General features: G+C 49.7%; 1 protein-coding gene across 6 annotated transcripts in view; it reads right to left on the minus strand.

The window, feature by feature from the left end:
• The window catches only part of ARAP1 (ArfGAP with RhoGAP domain, ankyrin repeat and PH domain 1), a 340068-nt gene that overhangs the window by 38370 nt on the left and 277521 nt on the right, over positions 1–24177 (minus strand). For all 6 annotated transcript variants that reach the window (XM_069759494.1, XM_069759491.1, XM_069759495.1 and 3 more), the window contains exons 17-28: positions 11491–11593; positions 11154–11349; positions 10087–10126; positions 9837–10000; positions 9469–9675; positions 9268–9373; positions 8603–8750; positions 4162–4245; positions 4004–4072; positions 1518–1635; positions 1252–1368; positions 1031–1167 (exon numbers count right to left, since the gene is read on the minus strand). In XM_069759494.1, coding sequence (XP_069615595.1) covers positions 1031–1167; positions 1252–1368; positions 1518–1635; positions 4004–4072; positions 4162–4245; positions 8603–8750; positions 9268–9373; positions 9469–9675; positions 9837–10000; positions 10087–10126; positions 11154–11349; positions 11491–11593 — 1489 coding nt within the window. The remainder of the gene's footprint in view (positions 1–1030; positions 1168–1251; positions 1369–1517; positions 1636–4003; positions 4073–4161; positions 4246–8602; positions 8751–9267; positions 9374–9468; positions 9676–9836; positions 10001–10086; positions 10127–11153; positions 11350–11490; positions 11594–24177) is intronic.

Below are 24177 nucleotides of genomic sequence, written 5' to 3' on the forward strand. Positions count from 1 at the left end.
TTTCTGTACATAGGGACAGTATTATAGTAGTTATATTCTTGTACATAGGGAGCAGTATTATGGTAGTTATATTCTTGTACATAGGAGCAGTATTATAGTAGTTATATTCTTGTACATAGGAGCAGTATTATAGCAGTTATATTCTTGTACATAGTGGTAGTGTTATAGTAGTTAATATTCTTGTACATAGGAGCAGTATTATAGTAGTTATTTTCTGTACATAGGAGCAGTATTATAGTAGTTATATTCTTGTACATAGGAGCAGTATTATAGCAGTTATATTCTTGTACATAGGAGCAGTATTATAGTAGTTATATTCTTGTACATAGGGAGCAGTATTATAGTAGTTATATTCTTGTACATAGGGAGCAGTATTATAGTAGTTATATTCTTGTACATAGGGAGCAGTATTATAGTAGTTATATTCTTGTACATAGGAGCAGTATTATAGTAGTTATATTCTTGTACATAGGAGCAGTATTATAGTAGTTATATTCTTGTACATAGGAGCAGTATTATAGTAGTTATATTCTTGTACATAGTGGTAGTGTTATAGTAGTTAATATTCTTGTACATAGGAGCAGTATTATAGTAGTTATATTCTTGTACATAGGGAGCAGTATTATAGTAGTTATATTCTTGTACATAGGGAGCAGTATTATAGTAGTTATATTCTTGTACATAGGGAGCAGTATTATAGTAGTTATATTCTTGTACATAGGGGCAGTATTATAGTAGTTATATTCTTGTACATAGGGAGCAGTATTATAGTAGTTATATCCTTGTACATAGGAGCAGTATTATAGTAGTTATATTCTTGCACTTAGGGGCAGTATTATAGTAGTTATATTCTTGTACATAGGGGGTAGTATTATAGTAGTTATATTCTTGCACATAGGGGCAGTATTATAGTAGTTAGGGGCAGACTTATTCTCAGTGCCCGTTGCGCTGTATATAGAAAGGTTCATGATGCGGATATCAGTCTCACCATTACACTACACAGGGATTAGCGGTGCTGCGTTATACTCACCCTCACTTCGCGGTACATTCGCAGAACGCTACTGTTCAACATAAAGTATCGATCATGAAAATTAGGAACGAATCCTAGTAAACTCCTTTCCTCTCGAAACTTCATCATCCCGTTCTTGGAATCTCCCACCCGGTTCTCTGGAGAAAGGAGGAGCGTTTAGTCTTCACAATGAATAACTCGCTCAGAGGCAGAAGCGCAGGATCTGGTCGGCGACTACTCACTGATATAGAACAGCATGGCGTCCATGTGAGGGTCTTTCTTCACAATCACGTGGGTGCTGTTGGAGACCTGAGAGTGAAAGATGGGAAGCACTTTCTCCGAGAAATGCAGGGGGCGCTCTGCGGATGCAAGCAGTACAGATAACAGTTGATTGCTTGGCTCCATACAAATACATTTTGCATCAAGCTGTAAAGTGAGGTTCTTTGCTTATCTGCAGAGTAGAGTTTTGTGCTGACATCTAGTGGCCGATCTGTTCACTGGAACACACCTAATTCTCCTGAGTTGTCCACTTCCGAGCAGATCCAGTAATCTCCATCCTTTACTTGGATATTTCGACGTTCCAGCAGTGTTTCAGTTAATTCCTGCGCCGTCATAGTGACAGCAATCTGGAAAATCAAAGTCCGGGCTAAATAGTCAAACCATTATATTAATGAGCAGTGTCGTGCACATTACCAGCCAGTGGCGTCCTACACATTACCAGCCAGCGGCGTCCCGCACATTACCAGCCAGCGGAGTCCGGCACATTACCAGCCAGCGGCGTCCCGCACATTACCAGCCAGCGGAGTCCGGCACATTACCAGTCAGCGGCATCCTGCACATTACCAGTCAGCGGCATCCCGCACATTACCAGCCAGCGGAGTCCGGCACATTACCAGCCAGTGGCGTCCTACACATTACCAGCCAGCGGCGTCCCGCACATTACCAGCCAGCGGCGTCCCACACATTACCAGCCAGTGGCGTCCCGCACATTACCAGCCAACGGAGTGCGGCACATTACCAGTCAGCGGCATCCTGCACATTAACAGTCAGCGGCATCCCGCACATTACCAGCCAGCGGAGTCCGGCACATTACCAGCCAGTGGCGTCCTACACATTACCAGCCAGCGGCGTCCCGCACATTACCAGCCAGCGGCGTCCTACACATTACCAGCCAGCGGCGTCCCGCACATTACCAGCCAGCGGCATCCTGTACATTACCAGTCAGCGGCATCCTGTACATTACCAGTCAGCGGCATCCTGCACATTACCAGCCAGCGGCTTCCCGCACATTACCAGCCAGTGGCATCCTGTACATTACCAGCCAGCAGCGTCCCGCACATTACCAGCCAGCGGCGTCCTACACATTACCAGCCAGCGGCGTCCCACACATTACCAGCCAGCGGCGTCCCTCACATTACCAGCCAGCGGCATCCTGCACATTACCAGCCAGTGGCGTCCTACACATTACCAGCCAGCAGCGTCCCGCACATTACCAGCCAGCCGAGTCTGGCACATTACCAGTCAGCGGCATCCCACACATTACCAGCCAGCGTAGTCCGGCACATTACCAGTCAGCGGCATCCTGTACATTACCTGTCAGCGGCATCCTGCACATTACCAGCCAGCGGCGTCCCGCACATTACCAGCCAGCGGAATCCCGTACATTACCAGTCAGCGGCATCCTGTACATTACCAGTAAGCGGCATCCTGCTCATTTCCAGTAAGCGGCATCCTGCTCATTACCAGCCAGCGGCGTCCCGCACATTACCAGCCAGCGGCATCCCGTACATTACCAGTCAGCGGCATCCTGCACATTACCAGCCAGCGGCGTCCCGCACATTACCAGCCAGCGGCATCCTGTACATTACCAGCCAGCAGCGTCCCGCACATTACCAGCCAGCGGCGTCCCGCACATTACCAGCCAGCGGCGTCCCGTACGTTACCAGCCAGCGACGCCCCACACATTACCAGCCAGCGGCATCCCGCACATTACCAGCCAGCAGCGTCCCGCACATTACCAGCCAGCAGCGTCCCGCACATTACCAGCCATAGTCGTCACTCACATTACCCGTCAGCGGCATCCCATACGTTACCAGCCATAGTCGTCCCTCACATTACCAGTCAGCAGCATCCTGTACATTACCAGTCAACGGTGTCCCGTACATTACCAGCCATAGTCGTCCCTCACATTACCCATCAGCGGCATCCCATATGTTACCAGTCATAGTCGTCCCTCACATTACCAGTCAGCAGCATCCTGTACATTACCAGCCATAGTCGTCCCTCACATTACCCGTCAGCGGCATCCCATATGTTACCAGCAATAGTCGTCACTCACATTACCAGTCAGCGGCATCCTGTACATTACCAGTCATAGTCGTCCCTCACATTACCAGTCAACAGCATCCAGTACGTTACCAGCCATAGTCGTCCCTCACATTACCCGACAGCGGCATCCTGTACGTTACCAGCCAGTGGCGTCCCATACGTTACCAGTCAGTGGCGTCCCATACGTTACCAGTCAGTGGCGTCCCATACGTTACCAGTCAGTGGCGTCCGATACATTACCAGTCAGCGGCATCCCGTATATTACCAGTCAGCGGCATTTCGTACGATACCAGTCATAGTCGTCCCATACATTATCAGTCAGCGGCATCCCGTATATTACCAGTCAGCGACATCCCGTACGTTACCAGCCATAGTCGTCTCATACATTCCCAGCCATAGTCGGCCCGTACATTACCAGTCAGTGGCATCCCATACGTTACCAGTCATAGTCATCTCATACATTACCAGCCATAGTCGGCCCGTACACTACCAGTCAGCGGCATTCCGTACGTTACCAGTCAGTGGCGTCCCGTACTTACCAGTCAGTGGCGTCCCATACGTTACCAGCCATAGTCGTCTCATACATTACCAGCCATAGTCGGCCCGCACACTACCAGTCAGCGGTGTCCCGCACTTTACTACTCAGCTCTGGAGGTGAATACTTACTTGGACGCTGTGTTCACACTCAGCTTTCTTCTCCATCAGGAAGACGGTGCAGATAAAATGTTGTCCCTGCTAAGAGATGAAATAAGTAATGATTATAATGCTGTAGTGATGTCAGGATTACAATAATTGGCGTCCGGTAGCATCTGCCGCGGTCTCACCCGCCGTCCCATCTGGTTTTCATTGCGCATTTTCATGATGGTGGTCGTGATGTCGAGCTGCTTCTGAATCTCCATAATGTCCATCTAGAAGGAGAAATGCAAAAAAGTTCAGTAAGTGACGACAGCAGGTGACAACTAGTGATGAGCGAGTATGCTCGTTACTCGGGTTTTCCAGAGCACGCTCGGGTGGTCTCCGAGTAATTGTTAGTGCTCGGAGAATTCGTTTTCATAGCGGCTGCTGAATGATTTAGCAACCAGGCAGTCCCCACATGTACTCAGGCTGGCCAGTAGCTGTAAATCATTCAGCTGTGGTGATGAAAACGAAATCTCCGAACACTAACAAATACTCGGAGACCACCCGAGCGTGCTCTGGAAAACCCGAGAAGCGAGTACACTCGCTCATCACTAGTGACAACCCCAAGCAGAACAATAAGCAAAGAAAAAGGAAAAAAAAAATCACGATTTATGTATTTTCCATAATAAAAGACATAATAACATCCCCTCTACCCCGACATAACATCCCCTCTACACCCAGACATAATAACATCCCCTCTACCCCCAGACATAATAACATCCCCTCTACCCCCAGACATAATAACATCCCCTCCACTCCCAGACATAACATCCTCTCTACCCCCAGACATAACATCCCCTCTACACCCAGACATAACATCCCCTCTACCTCCAGACATAATAACATCCCCTCTACCCCCAGACATAACATCCCCTCTACCCCCAGACATAATAACATCCCCTCTACCCCCAGACATAACAACCCCTCTACCCCCAGACATAACATCCCCTCTACCCCAGACATAATAACATCCCCACTACCTCCAGACATAACAACCCCTCTACCCCCAGACATAATAACATCCCCTCTACCTCCAGACATAACATCCCCTCTACCCCAGACATAATAACATCCCCTCTACACCCAGACATAATAACATCCCCTCTACCCCAGACATAATAACATCCCCACTACCTCCAGACATAACATCCCCTCTACCCCAGACATAACATCCCCTCTACCCCCAGACATAACATCCCCTCTACCCCCAGACATAATAACATCCCCTCTACCTCCAGACATAACAACCCCTCTACCCCCAGACATAATAACATCCCCTCTACCTCCAGACATAATAACATCCCCTCTACCCCCAGACATAACATCCCCTCTACCCCCAGACATAATAACATCCCCTCTACCCCCAGACATAACAACCCCTCTACCCCCAGACATAACATCCCCTCTACCCCAGACATAATAACATCCCCACTACCTCCAGACATAACAACCCCTCTACCCCCAGACATAATAACATCCCCTCTACCTCCAGACATAACATCCCCTCTACCCCAGACATAATAACATCCCCTCTACACCCAGACATAATAACATCCCCTCTACCCCAGACATAATAACATCCCCACTACCTCCAGACATAACATCCCCTCTACCCCAGACATAACATCCCCTCTACCCCCAGACATAACATCCCCTCTACCCCCAGACATAATAACATCCCCTCTACCTCCAGACATAACAACCCCTCTACCCCCAGACATAATAACATCCCCTCTACCTCCAGACATAATAACATCCCCTCTACCCCCAGACATAACATCCCCTCTACCCCCAGACATAATAACATCCCCTCTACCCCCAGACATAACATCCCCTCTACCCCCAGACATAACATCCCCTCTACCCCAGACATAATAACATCCCCACTACCTCCAGACATAACAACCCCTCTACCCCCAGACATAATAACATCCCCTCTACCTCCAGACATAACATCCCCTCTACCTCCAGACATAACATCCCCTCTACCCCAGACATAATAACATCCCCTCTACCCCAGACATAACATCCCCTCTACCCCCAGACATAATAACATCCCCTCTACCTCCAGACATAACAACCCCTCTACCCCCAGACATAATAACATCCCCTCTACCTCCAGACATAACATCCCCTCTACCTCCAGACATAACATCCCCTCTACCCCCAGACATAACATCCCCTCTACCCCCAGACATAATAACATCCCCTCTACCTCCAGACATAACATCCCCTCTACCTCCAGACATAACATCCCCTCTACCCCCAGACATAATAACATCCCCTCTACCTCCAGACATAACATCCCCTCTACCTCCAGACATAACATCCCCTCTACCCCCAGACATAACATCCCCTCTACCCCCAGACATAATAACATCCCCTCTACCTCCAGACATAACAACCCCTCTACCCCCAGACATAATAACATCCCCTCTACCTCCAGACATAACATCCCCTCTACCCCCAGACATAACATCCCCTCTATCTCCAGACATAATAACATCCCCTCTACCCCCAGACATAACAACATCCCCTCTACCCCCAGACATAATAACATCCCCTCTACCCCCAGACATAACATCCCCTCTACTCCCAGACATAATAACATCCCCTCTACCTCCAGACATAATAACATCCCCTCTACTCCCAGACATAACAACATCCCCTCTACCCCCAGAAATAATGACATCCCCTCTACCCCAGACATAACAACAACACCTCAACCCCCAGACATAACATCCCCTCTACCCCCAGATATAACATCCCCTCTACCCCCAGACATAACATTCCCTCTACCCCCAGACATAACATCCCCTCTACCCCCAGACATAACATCCCCTCTACCTCTAGACATAATAACATCCCCTCTAACCCCAGACATAATAACATCCCCTCTACCCCCAGAAATAATAACATGCCCTCTACTTCCAGACATAACATCCCCTCTAACCCCAGACAGAATAATATCCCCTCTACCCCCAGACATAACAACATCCCCTCTACCCCAGACATAATAACATCCCCTTTACCTCCAGACATAACATCCCCTCTACCCCCAGACATAATAACATCCCCTCTACCTCCAGACATAATAACATCCCCTCTACCCCCAGACATAATAACATCCCCTCTACCCCCAGACATAATAACATCCCCTCTACCTCCAGACATAATAACATCCCCTCTACCTCCAGACATAATAACATCCCCTCTACCCCCAGACATAACATCCCCTCTACCTCAGACATAACATCCCCTCTACCCCCAGACTTAACAACATCCCCTCTACCTCCAGACATAATAACATCCCCTCTACTCTCAGACATAATAACATCCCCTCTACCTCCAGACATAACATCCCCTCTACCTCCAGACATAATAACATCCCCTCTACTCCCAGACATAATAACATCCCCTCTACCCCCAGACATAATAACATCCCCTCTACCTCCAGACATAATAACATCCCCTCTACTCCCAGACATAACAACATCCCCTCTACCTCCAGACATAACATCCCCTCTACCCCCAGACATAACAACATCCCCTCTACCCCCAGACATAACATCCCCTCTACTCCCAGACATAACAACATCCCCTCTACCCCCAGACATAACATCCCCTCTACTCCCAGACATAACAACATCCCCTCTACCTCCAGACATAATAACATCCCCTCTACTCCCAGACATAACAACATCCCCTCTACCCCCAGAAATAATGACATCCCCTTTACCCCCAGACATAACAACAACACCTCAACCCCCAGACATAACATCCCCTCTACCCCCAGACATAACATTCCCTCTACCCCCAGACATAACATTCCCTCTACCCCCAGACATAACATCCCCTCTACCCCCAGACATAATAACATCCCCTGTACGCCCAGACATAATAACATCCCCTCTAACCCCAGACATAATAACATCCCATCTACCCGCAAGACATAACATAACATCTTGTGACTACACAGCATTTATTCTTAATTATGACAGATGTATTATTTTGGAGGCAAGGGACATGAGCCATCGTTCATAAGAGCCTGTACATTGAATCGTTGTAGGTTGACTTGTATGTATCAGTCCCGGCAGCTTATTATTCTACAACCATTGGAGCACAAAGACGCAGACTGACAGCTGTGGGTATAAAAGGGACCTGTCTCCTTCTCGAGAGAGAGTCTACAGGCCAGTAGCCAAGGAACCAGGGCGCCAACTGAAGGAATACAGATCTTCTCCATTGAACATCACTGAACCCTCAAAGATATTTGGAAAACCCAGGTTGGGACAATCAAGTCACCTGGGAGCTATGTTGGTGCCTGGTGCGACGCTCTCTGACTATATTGGCACCAATGCATTAACTCCTCCTGTCATTTATAATAAGCTCTGGAGGTGGAGTCTCAGGAGATCTATGTCCGGCCCATAGATCTTAACAGCTCAATTACATATTAAGAAAAATGTGGATTTCTCTGAAATAAGATATCAGCTATCAATTGTCTTCAGCTTTCTGTGACCTACATGCCCATATAGACGACTCAGGAGGATCAATCCCCCTGACAGATTCCCTTTAACCCTTTATACATACACCGAATATGGGCATGAAGAAGTTGATCAGGTCCTCCACCACCCGGCCCGGCTTGTAGTTCTGTCCGTCTGTCTGGAAGAGCGTGGGGCCAAACACAATGGCCAAGTTGTGAACGTTCATCTGATTGATGTCGGAGAAGTGCTGGATGCTGCAAGAAAGAGACGTGACAGGGGGACAGACCAGAGCCCGCGCGACAGACCAGAGCCCGCGAGACAGACCAGAGCCCGCGCGACAGACCAGAGCCCGCGGGACAGACCAGAGCCCGCGCGACAGACCAGAGCCCGCGGGACAGACCAGAGCCCGCGCGACAGACCAGAGCCCGCGCGACAGACCAGAGCCCGCGCGACAGACCAGAGCGCGCGGGACAGACCAGAGCGCGCGGGACAGACCAGAACGCGCGGGACAGACCAGAGTCCGCGCGACAGACCAGAGCCCGCGCGACAGACCAGAGCCCGCGCGACAGACCAGAGCCCGTGCGACAGACCAGAGCCCGCGGGACAGACCAGAGCCCGCGGGACAGACCAGAGCGCGCGGGACAGACCAGAGCGCGCGGGACAGACCAGAGCGCGCGGGACAGACCAGAGCGCGCGGGACAGCCCGAGTACAAATCAGCCAGCGCGCGAGACATCACTGATCACATCGGGACACGTCACCACCACACTCACCAATACAGGTGGCCAATTAAGGCTTTCAGTGTCGCACGGTTGACGGGCGGCAGCATCTCCAGCAGCTCCTGGTACCTGCGGATTCTCTCGTTTTCAGCTTCTATACCTGGAGGAGACGAGACATGGAGCATAACCGTTTCCTTCTTGTCCACTGGGGGCAGAGTCGCAGCGGTGGTCACTTCTTCTTTTAGTGACCCTCACCTGTGACATGCAGCCACTGCAAACAATGCTCTGCGAACAATCCCTCCCCGACGCCTCTGAAGAACCTCTTGAGGGCGTCCGTCACGTTGTCCACATGCTCATCCTCCTTCAGCACCACGCTGCGCGCGTCCTTCTTCAGCGCATCCAGCAGACTGGTGATCTTGGAGTTCTGCCCACTCTTCCTGTAGATCCCTTCAGATCCCACCCCTGAGGAGCGACCACAGGATGAGGTCAGAAACCTTACAGGTCAGTTCATTATGTATGCTAATGGCGGCCACTCCAATATAATGTGCAGCCCCACCGAGCGGACCTCCCAAACCTGACGACCACAGGAGTCCCCGCCATCGCCTGTAACCGGTCACATTTACCAAAACTTGAGATGTGGTGGATGCATTTCTCCACGATGCAGGGGACGTCGGCGTCCGTCAGCTGCTGGTCGGACAGAGTGCTGCCGGTGGTGCTGCTCGCCTTGTGGATGGCGGCGGTCCAGCCGGAGAAGTCCAGCTTCCGCTCTGCCAGGATGTAGGTGGTCCTACGGGGGAGAATGTGCAGAAGATTAATGGGGGACGGCAGGAGACGAGCGGCGCCTTCTCCACACTGGGACCCGCGGACACCTACCTCCCCCGCTCCACCAAGACCAGGTCTTTATCTTTAGTGGCTGCAAAGACCAAGGAACCAACATTAATAATGAACGCTGCTAATCAGAACAACCTGACCTCCTGCGCCGTCCTCCATATAAGCTTCCACGGGTCCAAAATCCCAGAAAACTCACATACTTCTTGTGTGCACTTCGTGCTTCTCCCTCTGACAACTCTTCCTGTCATCCTGCGACGGCAAATCTATCTGTATACAGTTTACATAGATTCACTGGTGCATTGTGGGACTGTATATACTGTCACCAACCGCCTCACCTGCACCAACCACCTCACCTGTCACCAACCGCCTCACCTGCACCAACCTCCTCACTTGCACCAACCGCCTCACCTGCACCAACCACCTCACCTGTCACCAAACGCCTCACCTGCACAACCGCCTCACCGTCACCAACCGCCTCATCTGCACCAACCACCTCGCCGTCACCAACCGCCTCACCTGTCACCAACCACCTCACCTGCACCAACAACCTCACCTGTCACCAACCACCTCACCTGTCACCAACCGCCTCACCTGTCACCAACCGCCTCACCTGTCACCAACCGCCTCACCTGTCACCAACCGCCTCACCTGTCACCAACCGCCTCACCTGTCACCAACCGCCTCACCTGTCACCAACCGCCTCACCTGTCACCAACCGCCTCACCTGTCACCAACCACCTCACCTGTCACCAACCACCTCACCTGTCACCAACAGCCTCACCTGCACCAACCGCCTCACCGTCACCAACCGCCTCACCTGCACCAACCGCTTCACCTGCACCAACCGCCTCACCTGTCACCAACCGCCTCACCTGTCACCAACCACCTCACCTGCACCAACAACCTCACCTGTCACCAACCACCTCACCTGTCACCAACAACCTCACCTGCACCAACTGCCTCACCGTCACCAACCGCCCCACCTGCACCAACCGCCTCACCTGTCACCAACCTCCTCACCCGTCACCGACCACCTCACCTGTCACCTGCACTCAGTATACAACCTATTGGCACTTTTCTGGGTGTGCCGCCATGTTACCCCAACATACACAGCTCGGAGAGCTTCTTTAGGTTAGTGACCTCCACGGTCTCGCCGTCCTCCATGTAGGTGTACAGATAGGTCTTACAGAGGGAGAACCAGCCCACCCGCGACCGCTCCAGGCTCCTCCCTACTTTAAACTGCAGCTGCCCGATCCGGTCAAAATCATAACTTAGAAGCTCCTCGGCCTTCAGAGGCAGAAAACACTAAAAAAATTAATACAAATAAATAAAATAAATCAATCATGGGGCGGGGTGTTTTTGTGGGGTAGTTACTATTTAAGCAATTCCCTAAAAAGCCTTAAAGGGGAAGCTTCCCTGAAAATGTATGCAGCAAGAGATGGCTACCTTAGTGATGGACTTGACCCATTCTCCGGCTTCCTCCGCGGTCTCTGCAGCAAACAGATAGAGTCTCTCGGACTTGGTGTAAATCTCGAAGGCGCTGTCATACCTGCGAGGAGGGGAGTAAGGTGGTGAGACGCAGCCCCACAAAGCCACGACGCAGCCCCTCAAAGCCACGATGCAGCCCCACAAAGCCACGCCACGGCCTAAAGGGGAAGGACAGATAAAAGGGGAAGGACTGAAAGGGGAAAGACAGATAAAGGGGAAGAACTGATAAAGGGGAAGGACAGATGAAGGGGAAGGACTGATAAAGGGGAAGGACAGATGAAGGGGAAGAACTGATAAAGGGGAAGGACAGATGAAGGGGAAGAACTGATAAAGGGGAAGGACAGATAAAGGGGAAGGACAGATAAAGGGGAAGGACAGATGAAGGGGAAGGACTGATAAAGGGGAAGGACAGATAAAGGGGAAGAACTGATAAAGGGGAAGGACAGATGAAGGGGAAGAACTGATAAAGGGGAAGGACAGATGAAGAAGAAGAACTGATAAAGGGGAAGGACAGATGAAGGGGAAGAACTGATAAAGGGGAAGGACAGATAAAGGGGAAGGACAGATAAAGGGGAAGGACAGATAAAGGGGAAGGACAGATGAAGGGGAAGGACTGATAAAGGGGAAGGACAGATAAAGGGGAAGGACTGATAAAGGGGAAGGACAGATAAAGGGGAAGGACAGATGAAGGGGAAGGACTGATAAAGGGGAAGGACAGATAAAGGGGAAGGACTGATAAAGGGGAAGGACAGATGAAGGGGAAGAACTGATAAAGGGGAAGGACAGATAAAGGGGAAGGACAGATAAAGGGGAAGGACAGATAAAGGGGAAGGACAGATGAAGGGGAAGGACTGATAAAGGGGAAGGACAGATAAAGGGGAAGGACTGATAAAGGGGAAGGACAGATGAAGGGGAAGAACTGATAAAGGGGAAGGACAGATAAAGGGGAAGGACAGATAAAGGGGAAGGACAGATAAAGGGGAAGGACAGATGAAGAAGAAGAACTGATAAAGGGGAAGGACAGATGAAGGGGAAGAACTGATAAAGGGGAAGGACAGATAAAGGGGAAGGACAGATAAAGGGGAAGGACAGATAAAGGGGAAGGACAGATGAAGGGGAAGGACTGATAAAGGGGAAGGACAGATAAAGGGGAAGGACTGATAAAGGGGAAGGACTGATAAAGGGGAAGGACAGATGAAGGGGAAGGACTGATAAAGGGGAAGGACAGATAAAGGGGAAGGACAGATAAAGGGGAAGGACTGATAAAGGGGAAGGACAGATGAAGGGGAAGGACTGATAAAGGGGAAGGACAGATAAAGGGGAAGGACAGATAAAGGGGAAGGACAGATAAAGGGGAAGGACAGATAAAGGGGAAGGACTGATAAAGGGGAAGGACTGATAAAGGGGAAGGACAGATAAAGGGGAAGGACCGATAAAGGGGAAGGACAGAAGAAGGGGAAGGACTGATAAAGGGGAAGAACTGATAAAGGGGAAGGACTGATAAAGGGGAAGGACAGATAAAGGGGAAGGACTGATAAAGGGGAAGGACAGATGAAGGGGAAGGACTGATAAAGGGGAAGGACAGATAAAGGGGAAGGACAGATAAAGGGGAAGGACTGATAAAGGGGAAGGACTGATAAAGGGGAAGGACTGATAAAGGGGAAGGACAGATGAAGGGGAAGGACAGATAAAGGGGAAGGACCGATAAAGGGGAAGGACAGAAGAAGGGGAAGGACTGATAAAGGGGAAGAACTGATAAAGGGGAAGGACTGATAAAGGGGAAGGACTGATAAAGGGGAAGGACAGATGAAGGGGAAGGACTGATAAAGGGGAAGGACAGATAAAGGGGAAGGACTGATAAAGGGGAAGGACAGATAAAGGGGAAGGACAGAAGAAGGGGAAGGACTGATAAAGGGGAAGGACAGATAAAGGGGAAGGACTGATAAAGGGGAAGGACAGATAAAGGGGAAGGACAGAAGAAGGGGAAGGACAGATAAAGGGGAAGGACAGATAAAGGGGAAGGACAGATGAGGGGAAGAACTGATAAAGGGGAAGGACTGATAAAGGGGAAGGACAGATGAAGGGGAAGGACAGATGAAGGGGAAGGACTGATAAAGGGGAAGGACAGATAAAGGGGAAGGACAGATAAAGGGGAAGGACAGATAAAGGGGAAGGACAGATAAAGGGGAAGGACAGATAAAGGGGAAGGACAGATAAAGGGGAAGGACAGATGAGGGGAAGAACTGATAAAGGGGAAGGACAGATAAAGGGGAAGGACAGAAGAAGGGGAAGGACAGATGAAGGGGAAGGACAAAAGAAGGGGAAGGACAGAAGAAGGGGAAGGACTGATAAAGGGGAAGGACTGATAAAGGGGAAGGACAGATAAAGGGGAAGGACTGATGAAGGGGAAGGACAGATAAAGGGGAAGGACAGAAGAAGGGGAAGGACAGATGAAGGGGAAGGACAAAAGAAGGGGAAGGACAGAAGAAGGGGAAGGACTGATAAAGGGGAAGGACTGAAAAAGGGGAAGGACAGATAAAGGGGAAGGACAGATAAAGGGGAAGGACAGATGAAGGGGAAGGACAGATGAAGGGGAAGGACAAAAGAAGGGGAAGGACAGAAGAAGGGGAAGGACTGATAAAGGGGAAGGACTGATAAAGGGGAAGGACAGATAAAGGGGAAGGACAGATAAAGGGGAAGGACAGATGAAGGGGAAGGACAGAAGAAGGGGAAGGACAGATGAAGGGGAAGGACAAAAGAAGGGGAAGGACAGAAGAAGGGGAAGGACAGATAAAGGGGAAGGACAGATAAAGGGGAAGGACAGATAAAGGGGAAGGACTGATGAAGAGGAAGGACTGATGAAGGGGAAGGACAGATGAAGGGGAAGGACAGAAGAAGGGGAAGGACAGAAGAAGGGGAAGGACTGATAAAGGGGAAGGACTGATAAAGGGGAAGGACAGATAAAGGGGAAGGACAGATAAAGGGGAAGGACAGATAAAGGGGAAGGACAGATAAAGGGGAAGGACAGATAAAGGGGAAGGACAGATAAAGGGGAAGGACAGATGAGGGGAAGAACTGATAAGGGGAAGGACTGATAAAGGGTAAGGACTGATAAAGGGTAAGGACTGATAAAGGGTAAGGACTGATAAAGGGGAAGGACAGATGAGGGGAAGAACTGATAAGGGGAAGGACTGATAAAGGGTAAGGACTGATAAAGGGGAAGGACTGATAAAGGGGAAGGACTGATAAAGGGGAAGGACAGAAGAAGGGGAAGGACAGAAGAAGGGGAAGGACAGATAAAGGGGAAGGACTGATGAAGGGGAAGAACAGATAAAGGGGAAGGACTGATGAAGGGGAAGGACAGAAGAAGGGGAAGGACTGATGAAGGGGAAGGACAAAAGAAGGGGAAGGACAGATAAAGGGGAAGGACAGATGAAGGGGAAGGACAGATGAAGGGGAAGGACAAAAGAAGGGGAAGGACAGAAGAAGGGGAAGGACTGATAAAGGGGAAGGACTGATAAAGGGGAAGGACAGAAGAAGGGGAAGGACAGAAGAAGGGGAAGGACAGAAGAAGGGGAAGGACAGAAGAAGGGGAAGGACAGAAGAAGGGGAAGGACTGATAAAGGGGAAGGACTGATAAAGGGGAAGGACAGATAAAGGGGAAGGACAGATAAAGGGGAAGGACAGATAAAGGGGAAGGACAGATAAAGGGGAAGGACAGATAAAGGGGAAGGACAGATAAAGGGGAAGGACAGATAAAGGGGAAGGACAGATGAGGGGAAGAACTGATAAAGGGGAAGGACTGATAAAGGGGAAGGACAGATGAAGGGGAAGGACAGATGAAGGGGAAGGACTGATAAAGGGGAAGGACAGATAAAGGGGAAGGACAGATAAAGGGGAAGGACAGATAAAGGGGAAGGACAGATAAAGGGGAAGGACAGATAAAGGGGAAGGACAGATAAAGGGGAAGGACAGATGAGGGGAAGAACTGATAAAGGGGAAGGACAGATAAAGGGGAAGGACAGAAGAAGGGGAAGGACAGATGAAGGGGAAGGACAAAAGAAGGGGAAGGACAGAAGAAGGGGAAGGACTGATAAAGGGGAAGGACTGATAAAGGGGAAGGACAGATAAAGGGGAAGGACTGATGAAGGGGAAGGACAGATAAAGGGGAAGGACAGAAGAAGGGGAAGGACAGATGAAGGGGAAGGACAAAAGAAGGGGAAGGACAGAAGAAGGGGAAGGACTGATAAAGGGGAAGGACAGATAAAGGGGAAGGACTGATGAAGGGGAAGGACAGATAAAGGGGAAGGACAGAAGAAGGGGAAGGACAGATGAAGGGGAAGGACAAAAGAAGGGGAAGGACAGAAGAAGGGGAAGGACTGATAAAGGGGAAGGACTGATAAAGGGGAAGGACAGATAAAGGGGAAGGACAGATAAAGGGGAAGGACAGATGAAGGGGAAGGACAGATGAAGGGGAAGGACAAAAGAAGGGGAAGGACAGAAGAAGGGGAAGGACTGATAAAGGGGAAGGACTGATAAAGGGGAAGGACAGATAAAGGGGAAGGACAGAAGAAGGGGAAGGACAGATGAAGGGGAAGGACAAAAGAAGGGGAAGGACAGAAGAAGGGGAAGGACTGAAAAAGGGGAAGGACAGATAAAGGGGAAGGACTGATGAAGGGGAAGGACAGATAAAGGGGAAGGACAGAAGAAGGGGAAGGACAGATGAAGGGGAAGGACAAAAGAAGGGGAAGGACAGAAGAAGGGGAAGGACTGATAAAGGGGAAGGACTGATAAAGGGGAAGGACAGATAAAGGGGAAGGACAGATAAAGGGGAAGGACAGATGAAGGGGAAGGACAGATGAAGGGGAAGGACAAAAGAAGGGGAAGGACAGAAGAAGGGGAAGGACTGATAAAGGGGAAGGACTGATAAAGGGGAAGGACAGATAAAGGGGAAGGACAGATAAAGGGGAAGGACAGATGAAGGGGAAGGACAGAAGAAGGGGAAGGACAGATGAAGGGGAAGGACAAAAGAAGGGGAAGGACAGAAGAAGGGGAAGGACTGATAAAGGGGAAGGACTGATAAAGGGGAAGGACAGATAAAGGGGAAGGACAGATAAAGGGGAAGGACAGATAAAGGGGAAGGACAGATAAAGGGGAAGGACTGATGAAGAGGAAGGACTGATGAAGGGGAAGGACAGATGAAGGGGAAGGACAGAAGAAGGGGAAGGACAGAAGAAGGGGAAGGACTGATAAAGGGGAAGGACTGATAAAGGGGAAGGACAGATAAAGGGGAAGGACAGATAAAGGGGAAGGACAGATAAAGGGGAAGGACAGATAAAGGGGAAGGACAGATAAAGGGGAAGGACAGATAAAGGGGAAGGACAGATGAGGGGAAGAACTGATAAGGGGAAGGACTGATAAAGGGTAAGGACTGATAAAGGGTAAGGACTGATAAAGGGTAAGGACTGATAAAGGGGAAGGACAGATGAGGGGAAGAACTGATAAGGGGAAGGACTGATAAAGGGTAAGGACTGATAAAGGGGAAGGACTGATAAAGGGGAAGGACTGATAAAGGGGAAGGACAGAAGAAGGGGAAGGACAGAAGAAGGGGAAGGACAGATAAAGGGGAAGGACTGATGAAGGGGAAGAACAGATAAAGGGGAAGGACTGATGAAGGGGAAGGACAGAAGAAGGGGAAGGACTGATGAAGGGGAAGGACAAAAGAAGGGGAAGGACAGATAAAGGGGAAGGACAGATGAAGGGGAAGGACAGATGAAGGGGAAGGACAAAAGAAGGGGAAGGACAGAAGAAGGGGAAGGACTGATAAAGGGTAAGGACTGAAAGGGGAAGGACAGATAAAGGGGAAGGACAGATAAAGGGGAAGGACAGATAAAGGGGAAGGACAGATAAAGGGGAAGGACAGATAAAGGGGAAGGACAGATAAAGGGGAAGGACAGATGAGGGGAAGAACTGATAAAGGGGAAGGACTGATAAAGGGGAAGGACAGATGAAGGGGAAGGACAGATGAAGGGGAAGGACTGATAAAGGAGAAGGACTGATAAAGGGGAAGGACAGATGAAGGAGAAGGACAGATGAAGGGGAAGAACTGATAAAGGGGAAGGACTGATAAAGGGGAAGGACAGATGAAGGAGAAGGACAGATGAAGGGGAAGAACTGATAAAGGGGAAGGACTGATAAAGGGGAAGGACAGATGAAGGGGAAGGACAGATGAAGGGGAAGGACTGATAAAGGGGAAGGACTGATAAAGGGGAAGGACAGATGAAGGAGAAGGACAGATGAAGGGGAAGAACTGATAAAGGGGAAGGACTGATAAAGGGGAAGGACTGATGAAGGGGAAGGACTGATGAAGGGGAAGGACTGATGAAGGGGAAGAACTGATGAAGGGGAATGACAGATAAAGGGGAAGGACAGATAAAGGGGAAGGACAGATAAAGGGGAAGGACAGATGAAGGGGAAGGACTGATGAAGGGGAAGGACAGATAAAGGGGAAGGACAGATGAAGGGGAAGGACTGATAAAGGGGAAGGACTGATAAAGGGGAAGAACTGATAAAGGGGAAGGACTGATAAAGGGGAAGGACTGATAAAGGGGAAGGACTGATAAAGGGGAAGAACTGATAAAGGGGAAGGACTGATAAAGGAGAAGGACTGATGAAGGGGAAGGACAGATAAAGGGGAAGGACAGATAAAGGGGAAGGACAGAAGAAGGGGAAGGACAGATGAAGGGGAAGGACAAAAGAAGGGGAAGGACAGAAGAAGGGGAAGGACTGATAAAGGGGAAGGACTGATAAAGGGGAAGGACAGATAAAGGGGAAGGACTGATGAAGGGGAAGGACAGATAAAGGGGAAGGACAGAAGAAGGGGAAGGACAGATGAAGGGGAAGGACAAAAGAAGGGGAAGGACAGAAGAAGCGGAAGGACTGATAAAGGGGAAGGACTGATGAAGGGGAAGGACTGATGAAGGGGAAGGACAGATAAAGGGGAAGGACAGATGAAGGGGAAGGACTGATAAAGGGGAAGGACTGATAAAGGGGAAGAACTGATAAAGGGGAAGGACAGATGAAGGGGAAGGACAGATGAAGGGGAAGGACTGATGAAGGGGAAGGACAGATAAAGGGGAAGGACAGATGAAGGGGAAGGACTGATAAAGGGGAAGGACAGATAAAGGGGAAGGACAGATAAAGGGGAAGGACAGATAAAGGGGAAGGACAGATGAAGGGGAAGGACTGATGAAGGGGAAGGACAGATAAAGGGGAAGGACAGATGAAGGGGAAGGACTGATAAAGGGGAAGGACAGATAAAGGGGAAGGACAGATGAAGGGGAAGGACAGAAGAAGGGGAAGGACAGATGAAGGGGAAGGACAAAAGAAGGGGAAGGACAGAAGAAGGGGAAGGACTGATAAAAGGGAAGGACTGATAAAGGGGAAGGACAGATAAAGGGGAAGGACAGATAAAGGGGAAGGACAGATAAAGGGGAAGGACAGATGAAGGGGAAGGACTGATGAAGGGGAAGGACAGATGAAGGGGAAGGACAGAAGAAGGGGAAGGACAGAAGAAGGGGAAGGACAGAAGAAGGGGAAGGACTGATAAAGGGTAAGGACTGATAAAGGGTAAGGACTGATAAAGGGGAAGGACAGATAAAGGGGAAGGACAGATAAAGGGGAAGGACAGATAAAGGGGAAGGACAGATAAAGGGGAAGGACTGATAAAGGGGAAGGACTGATAAAGGGGAAGGACAGATGAAGGAGAAGGACAGATGAAGGGGAAGAACTGATAAAGGGGAAGGACTGATGAAGGGGAAGGACTGATGAAGGGGAAGGACTGATGAAGGGGAAGGACTGATGAAGGGGAAGGACTGATGAAGGGGAAGGACTGATGAAGGGGAAGGACTGATGAAGGGGAAGGACTGATAAAGGGGAAGGACTGATGAAGGGGAAGGACTGATAAAGGGGAAGAACTGATGAAGGGGAAGGACTGATAAAGGGGAAGGACAGATGAAGGGGAAGGACAGATAAAGGGGAAGAACTGATGAAGGGGAAGGACTGATGAAGGGGAAGGACTGATAAAGGGGAAGGACAGATGAAGGGGAAGGACAGATGAAGGGGAAGGACTGATGAAGGGGAAGGACAGAAGAAGCGGAAGGACTGATAAAGGGGAAGGACTGATAAAGGGGAAGGACAGATGAAGGGGAAGGACAGATGAAGGGGAAGGACAAAAGAAGGGGAAGGACAGAAGAAGCGGAAGGACTGATAAAGGGGAAGGACTGATAAAGGGGAAGGACAGATAAAGGGGAAGGACAGATGAAGGGGAAGGACAGATGAAGGGGAAGGACAAAAGAAGGGGAAGGACAGAAGAAGGGGAAGGACAGAAGAAGGGGAAGGACTGATAAAGGGGAAGGACAGATAAAGGGGAAGGACAGATGAAGAGGAAGGACAGATGAAGGGGAAGGACAGATGAAGGGGAAGAACTGATGAAGGGGAAGGACAGATAAAGGGGAAGGACAGATAAAGGGGAAGGACAGATAAAGGGGAAGGACAGATGAAGGGGAAGGACAGAAGAAGGGGAAGGACAAAAGAAGGGGAAGGACAGAAGAAGGGGAAGGACAGAAGAAGGGGAAGGACTGATAAAGGGGAAGGACAGATAAAGGGGAAGGACAGATGAAGAGGAAGGACAGATGAAGGGGAAGGACAGATGAAGGGGAAGAACTGATGAAGGGGAAGGACAGATAAAGGGGAAGGACAGATAAAGGGGAAGGACAGATAAAGGGGAAGGACAGATAAAGGGGAAGGACAGATAAAGGGTAAGGACTGATAAAGGGGAAGGACAGATAAAGGGGAAGGACAGATAAAGGGGAAGGACAGATAAAGGTGAAGGACAGATAAAGGGGAAGGACAGATGAAGGGGAAGGACAGATGAAGGGGAAGAACTGATAAAGGGGAAGAACTGATAAAGGGGAAGGACTGATAAAGGAGAAGGACTGATGAAGGGGAAGGACTGATAAAGGGGAAGAACTGATGAAGGGGAAGGACAGATAAAGGGGAAGGACAGATAAAGGGGAAGGACAGATAAAGGGGAAGGACAGATAAAGGGGAAGGACAGATAAAGGGGAAGGACAGATAAAGGGGAAGGACAGATAAAGGGGAAGGACAGATGAGGGGAAGAACTGATAAAGGGGAAGGACTGATAAAGGGGAAGGACAGATGAAGGGGAAGGACAGATGAAGGGGAAGGACTGATAAAGGAGAATGACTGATAAAGGGGAAGGACAGATGAAGGAGAAGGACAGATGAAGGGGAAGAACTGATAAAGGGGAAGGACTGATAAAGGGGAAGGACAGATGAAGGAGAAGGACAGATGAAGGGGAAGAACTGATAAAGGGGAAGGACTGATAAAGGGGAAGGACAGATGAAGGAGAAGGACAGATGAAGGGGAAGAACTGATAAAGGGGAAGAACTGATGAAGGGGAAGGACAGATGAAGGGGAAGGACAGATGAAGGGGAAGGACTGATGAAGGGGAAGGACAGATAAAGGGGAAGAACAGATGAAGGGGAAGGACTGATAAAGGGGAAGGACTGATAAAGGGGAAGAACTGATAAAGGGGAAGGACTGATAAAGGAGAAGGACTGATGAAGGGGAAGGACTGATGAAGGGGAAGGACTGATGAAGGGGAAGGACAGATAAAGGGGAAGGACAGAAGAAGGGGAAGGACAGATGAAGGGGAAGGACAAAAGAAGGGGAAGGACAGAAGAAGGGGAAGGACTGATAAAGGGGAAGGACTGATAAAGGGGAAGGACAGATAAAGGGGAAGGACTGATGAAGGGGAAGGACAGATAAAGGGGAAGGACAGAAGAAGGGGAAGGACAGATGAAGGGGAAGGACAAAAGAAGGGGAAGGACAGAAGAAGGGGAAGGACAGAAGAAGGGGAAGGACTGATAAAGGGGAAGGACTGAAAAAGGGGAAGGACAGATAAAGGGGAAGGACAGAAGAAGGGGAAGGACAGATGAAGGGGAAGGACAGATGAAGGGGAAGGACAAAAGAAGGGGAAGGACAAAAGAAGGGGAAGGACAGAAGAAGGGGAAGGACTGATAAAGGGGAAGGACTGAAAAAGGGGAAGGACAGATAAAGGGGAAGGACTGATGAAGGGGAAGGACAGATAAAGGGGAAGGACAGAAGAAGGGGAAGGACAGATGAAGGGGAAGGACAAAAGAAGGGGAAGGACAGAAGAAAAGGAAGGACTGATAAAGGGGAAGGACTGATAAAGGGGAAGGACAGATGAAGGGGAAGGACAGATGAAGGGGAAGGACAAAAGAAGGGGAAGGACAAAAGAAGGGGAAGGACAGAAGAAGGGGAAGGACAGATAAAGGGGAAGGACAGATGAAGGGGAAGGACAGATGAAGGGGAAGGACAAAAGAAGGGGAAGGACAGAAGAAGGGGAAGGACTGATAAAGGGGAAGGACTGATAAAGGGGAAGGACAGATAAAGGGGAAGGACAGATAAAGGGGAAGGACAGATGAAGGGGAAGGACAGAAGAAGGGGAAGGACAGATGAAGGGGAAGGACAAAAGAAGGGGAAGGACAGAAGAAGGGGAAGGACTGATAAAGGGGAAGGACTGATAAAGGGGAAGGACAGATAAAGGGGAAGGACAGATAAAGGGGAAGGACAGATAAAGGGGAAGGACAGATAAAGGGGAAGGACAGATAAAGGGGAAGGACTGATGAAGGGGAAGGACTGATGAAGGGGAAGGACAGATGAAGGGGAAGGACAGATAAAGGGGAAGGACAGATAAAGGGGAAGGACAGATAAAGGGGAAGGACAGATAAAGGGGAAGGACAGATAAAGGGGAAGGACAGATAAAGGGGAAGGACAGATGAGGGGAAGAACTGATAAGGGGAAGGACTGATAAAGGGTAAGGACTGATAAAGGGTAAGGACTGATAAAGGGTAAGGACTGATAAAGGGTAAGGACTGATAAAGGGTAAGGACTGAAAGGGGAAGGACAGATAAAGGGGAAGGACAGATAAAGGGGAAGGACAGATAAAGGGGAAGGACAGATAAAGGGGAAGGACAGATAAAGGGGAAGGACAGATGAGGGGAAGAACTGATAAAGGGGAAGGACTGATAAAGGGGAAGAACAGATGAAGGGGAAGGACAGATGAAGGGGAAGGACTGATAAAGGAGAAGGACTGATAAAGGGGAAGGACAGATGAAGGAGAAGGACAGATGAAGGGGAAGAACTGATAAAGGGGAAAGACTGATAAAGGGGAAGGACAGATGAAGGAGAAGGACAGATGAAGGGGAAGAACTGATAAAGGGGAAGGACTGATAAAGGGGAAGGACAGATGAAGGGGAAGGACAGATGAAGGGGAAGGACTGATAAAGGGGAAGGACTGATAAAGGGGAAGGACAGATGAAGGAGAAGGAAAGATGAAGGGGAAGAACTGATAAAGGGGAAGGACTGATAAAGGGGAAGGACTGATGAAGGGGAAGGACTGATGAAGGGGAAGGACTGATGAAGGGGAAGAACTGATAAAGGGGAAGGACTGATAAAGGAGAAGGACAGATGAAGGGGAAGGACTGATAAAGGGGAAGGACAGATAAAGGGGAAGGACAGATAAAGGGGAAGGACTGATAAAGGGGAAGGACTGATAAAGGGGAAGGACAGATGAAGAGGAAGGACAGATGAAGGGGAAGGACAGATGAAGGGGAAGAACTGATGAAGGGGAAGGACAGATAAAGGGGAAGGACAGATAAAGGGGAAGGACAGATAAAGGGGAAGGACAGATGAAGGGGAAGGACTGATGAAGGGGAAGGACAGATAAAGGGGAAGGACAGATGAAGGGGAAGGACTGATAAAGGGGAAGGACTGATAAAGGGGAAGAACTGATAAAGGGGAAGGACTGATAAAGGGGAAGGACTGATAAAGGGGAAGGACTGATAAAGGGGAAGAACTGATAAAGGGGAAGGACAGAAGAAGGGGAAGGACAGATGAAGGGGAAGGACAAAAGAAGGGGAAGGACAGAAGAAGCGGAAGGACTGATAAAGGGGAAGGACTGATAAAGGGGAAGGACAGATAAAGGGGAAGGACAGATAAAGGGGAAGGACAGATGAAGGGGAAGGACAGATGAAGGGGAAGGACAAAAGAAGGGGAAGGACAGAAGAAGGGGAAGGACTGATAAAGGGGAAGGACTGATAAAGGGGAAGGACAGATAAAGGGGAAGGACAGATAAAGGGGAAGGACAGATAAAGGGGAAGGACAGATGAAGGGGAAGGACAGAAGAAGGGGAAGGACAGATGAAGGGGAAGGACAAAAGAAGGGGAAGGACAGAAGAAGGGGAAGGACTGATAAAAGGGAAGGACTGATAAAGGGGAAGGACAGATAAAGGGGAAGGACAGATAAAGGGGAAGGACAGATGAAGGGGAAGGACTGATGAAGGGGAAGGACAGATGAAGGGGAAGGACAGAAGAAGGGGAAGGACAGAAGAAGGGGAAGGACAGAAGAAGGGGAAGGACTGATGAAGGGGAAGGACTGATAAAGGGGAAGGACAGATAAAGGGGAAGGACAGATAAAGGGGAAGGACAGATAAAGGGGAAGGACAGATGAGGGGAAGGACTGATAAAGGGTAAGGAC

This window comes from Ranitomeya imitator, chromosome 3 (genome assembly GCF_032444005.1).
Source record: "Ranitomeya imitator isolate aRanImi1 chromosome 3, aRanImi1.pri, whole genome shotgun sequence".
NCBI lineage: Eukaryota > Metazoa > Chordata > Amphibia > Anura > Dendrobatidae > Ranitomeya > Ranitomeya imitator.